The sequence below is a fragment of the Lathyrus oleraceus genome, chromosome 4 (assembly GCF_024323335.1).
Source record: "Lathyrus oleraceus cultivar Zhongwan6 chromosome 4, CAAS_Psat_ZW6_1.0, whole genome shotgun sequence".
NCBI lineage: Eukaryota > Viridiplantae > Streptophyta > Magnoliopsida > Fabales > Fabaceae > Lathyrus > Lathyrus oleraceus.
The window spans coordinates 101120505-101123763 of record NC_066582.1 but is presented as its reverse complement, the minus strand read 5'-3'; the positions used below and the strand labels follow the sequence as shown (position 1 = coordinate 101123763).

The 3259-nt window shown below is 32.6% G+C and overlaps 1 protein-coding gene across 1 annotated transcript; it reads right to left on the bottom strand.

The window, feature by feature from the left end:
* Window positions 1–1106: 1106 nt before the first annotated feature.
* On the bottom strand, window positions 1107–2301 carry LOC127136198 (uncharacterized). The gene is made up of 3 exons (XM_051062789.1): window positions 1486–2301; window positions 1207–1389; window positions 1107–1118 (listed from the first exon to the last, which is right to left on the bottom strand). Exons 1-3 carry the CDS (start codon window positions 2299–2301, stop codon window positions 1107–1109), a joined length of 1011 nt encoding a protein of 336 aa, XP_050918746.1.
* Between the last annotated feature and the right edge of the window lie 958 nt (window positions 2302–3259).

Here is a 3259-nt window from a genome sequence, read left to right as displayed (position 1 = left end):
CATGTCCCGCTTGTTCAAACAATAATGCTCTAGAATCTCTCTATACAGATAATTTCTTGCTTGTGGATCTCGTAGATTCAATGCAAAGAATTGTGTGAGCATTGTTTTGGAGTTGCGTTCATTATTTAACACATCTTCAATTCGTTGATGATCATAAAAGCGCACTTGATGGCGGTTCGGCAAGTGGATTTGCAATCTTTCAACCGAAGGATATAATCGGTAAAGAGTGAATCGAAATATTTTCCATAATGCATCGGGAGAACAAATCCATCTTGCGTCAACATATTGCTGAACTTCATCCATGTATGATCCCTTATGAACCTCCATAGCCACACGATCAGGGCCCTTGTACACATATTTGTATAGATACTTGATACTTTTAATGCTACTGCAAATCTCTACATTGATATGACAGTCATACTTTAATAGTAACCAAGGGTTATAAGGAACCACCCATCTATTATCTACAGACCTATATCTACCTAACGATATAGATTCATCAAACCTTCTCCTATACTCGGGATATGAGTTAGTGCCTTGACGTGTTTCATCCAAGAATTGTTTAGGATACCTTTTCTTACAATGTTTGTCTTTCATACATGGAGACGTTCGGTTGATTATGCCGCAAGGTCCGTGGATCATATGTTTTACAACAACTTCATGCAATTATGGTTCACATTCTAATTTAGGTATTTCTGCTCTTATCATACTATCATAATCTTTTGGGTCACGCAACTTATCATTACTTTCTAAGACCAATAACATATGCACATGCGGCACTCCTCGCTTTTGAAATTCAGTGACATACATGTAGCTTTTAACTTTTCCAAGACTCCTTTATTAATAACATCATTCTTCAATTGCTCGAATTTTGAACGAAATATTCTTGTTAGCAAATCTAAATGATCTTGTGGTGTTTGAAAAGACAAAAGTTCTAATGTTATCTCACTCCAAGAAGGATTGCATGTCATTGTTAGAAAAATATCTGGTTTACCGCCATTAAGAACAATAGCCATATCATCTTCATAACGTTGTGTCATGTCTCGACGACCGCCAATAAATGATGATGGAAAAATTGTTCTTTTTCAAATGTTTTCTATGATGATTCATGAAAGGCACTAGTATTAGAATACATGAATGATTAGAATTAGAAGTACAACTAATAATTAATCAAAAGTTGTATATTTATGCTATATGAATTTGTACCTGCATTAGTTTCACCAACATGCAAAACATTTGTAAACCTTGGTACAATTCAACATGTATATCACTTTGGTGCTCTTTAATCCACCTTAACCTCCCTGATTCAATTTTGACATAATTTTCTACAACATATTGTTGCAATAGTCGACCCGCATTTAACAACATTGATTGATCATTTGGACGAATCTACAGTTGATTGAAAAAAATGTCGGTGCTAAATGTAAAGTTTTTTAAACAATGCTTAGTCAAGTATACTATCTACTAAAATTAATCGAAATTTACCTGAAGCATGTAACTGTAATATGCTCGACATGACACTCTTCGTCCATTACAATTTGTTGTGTTGACGTCCCAACCGTGCGTCCCATATGGAAATAATAAAGGATATTGCAAAGGATCATAATATCCCTTTGTCTCTTGAACGTTTTTGAGATTTCCATCATGATGAATGACATTAATATCCCTTCCATATTCCATAGAATCTGCATCACATCCAACAATAATTGTCGCAACTTGTTCTGTAGTTGGAAGGTTGTATTGATGGTGATTACTTGGATGCTCCTTAAGTATGAGGCTACATTCACTGATATTTGGAAGTAGTGACAGTTGCTTGAACCTAATTACAAAAGGATTAAACTGATGGAGCATTTTCTGTAATTTGTGAACTACATTTTGGTGCAGTTGTGGATTTTCCTGCATTCTATTATGTAGCTCATTATCGGTGTCGTAGATGTATAGTTGTAAGAAACGCGGTCTGGCACCCTCATTTGGATAGAAACCTCCTATGTTATGGTAAAAAACACATTGAGCACGAAATGTATATATACCATGACCAAATGCAAGAATATTCTCATCAACGTGAACACTAAATGAAGTGAATGAGAGCACATGGTTATAACTTCGAATATGTTGCCTAAAATATTTTCCTTCAACTGAATCATCCAAAAATAATTGTTGCAATTCTATAGGAGCATTAACTCGTGAAAATGACACCTTTCCACCAGTACAACACGTGTCACGTGACTCATGATGAAATAATCTTGCATTGCAGTGTCTACAAGTAATTGGATGAGGCAACCGGGATTTTTCCATCGTCATGTTATTTTTGAAATTTCGAGCAATATTGAGCTTTGCTCGAAAAGCATGTCCTGATTCTACAGGCAGGAGTTTGATATTGATTACTAAATATTATCTAAAATCTAAAATACAATTTATTACTTACAATCTATAAAGAGGATAAAGAATTTTGGGTTGACTTTTTTTATTCCAATATTACTCTTCCTTTCATAACTACCCATTTTTATTTGTTTTTTATTTATCCATTAATTTTAATATTTACTTATTTTAAAACATGTAAGTTACTAAAAAGAATTGAATTGTGTATAGAAAAGTTGAGCAGTTGTTGATTAAAAAAGTTTATTTAAAATTATAGATATAACTGTTTTAGTGGTTTGTCTTTTTTTTCTTTTAAATTCTCAAAATAGTTAACTAATATGTAAAATGACACCGCTTGACTTTGTAAAACTTATGAGGCAATTGTCAGCACCGTAGTATTTGTTCTTAATATCTAAATATGCCACTGGAAAGATTCATCCGAGAAGTAGCAACTAGATGAATAATTTATAAACTATTTAATTTCAAACACATGTTATCTCATCCAAATCACATTATCTCATGTTCTATACCAGTTTTAGTTTTATTTCTTATTTATGTGTATTTTTATTTGTAGTGTAAAGAGATTGTATGGATCAATGGAGCATCATTTAGGGTAAAGTTAACTTTTTGAAATGGAAAATATGTTCTACTCTTCCATTCCTAGTCACTTTTCATTAATAAATTTTCCTTACATGTTTTTATTTTAAAAAATGTCATTTTTAACATTCTTTTTATTTTATTATTGAACAAAAAAATCGCAAGTAACCAGTGAAAACTACCGTGCATTGAAATGATTGGTTGGTTTTTTATATGATATATGAAGACGTTTTGGTAAAAACTACCATGCATAGCAACTAGTGAAAACTATGTTTCAATGGGGTATCTTTATATCCCGCCACAA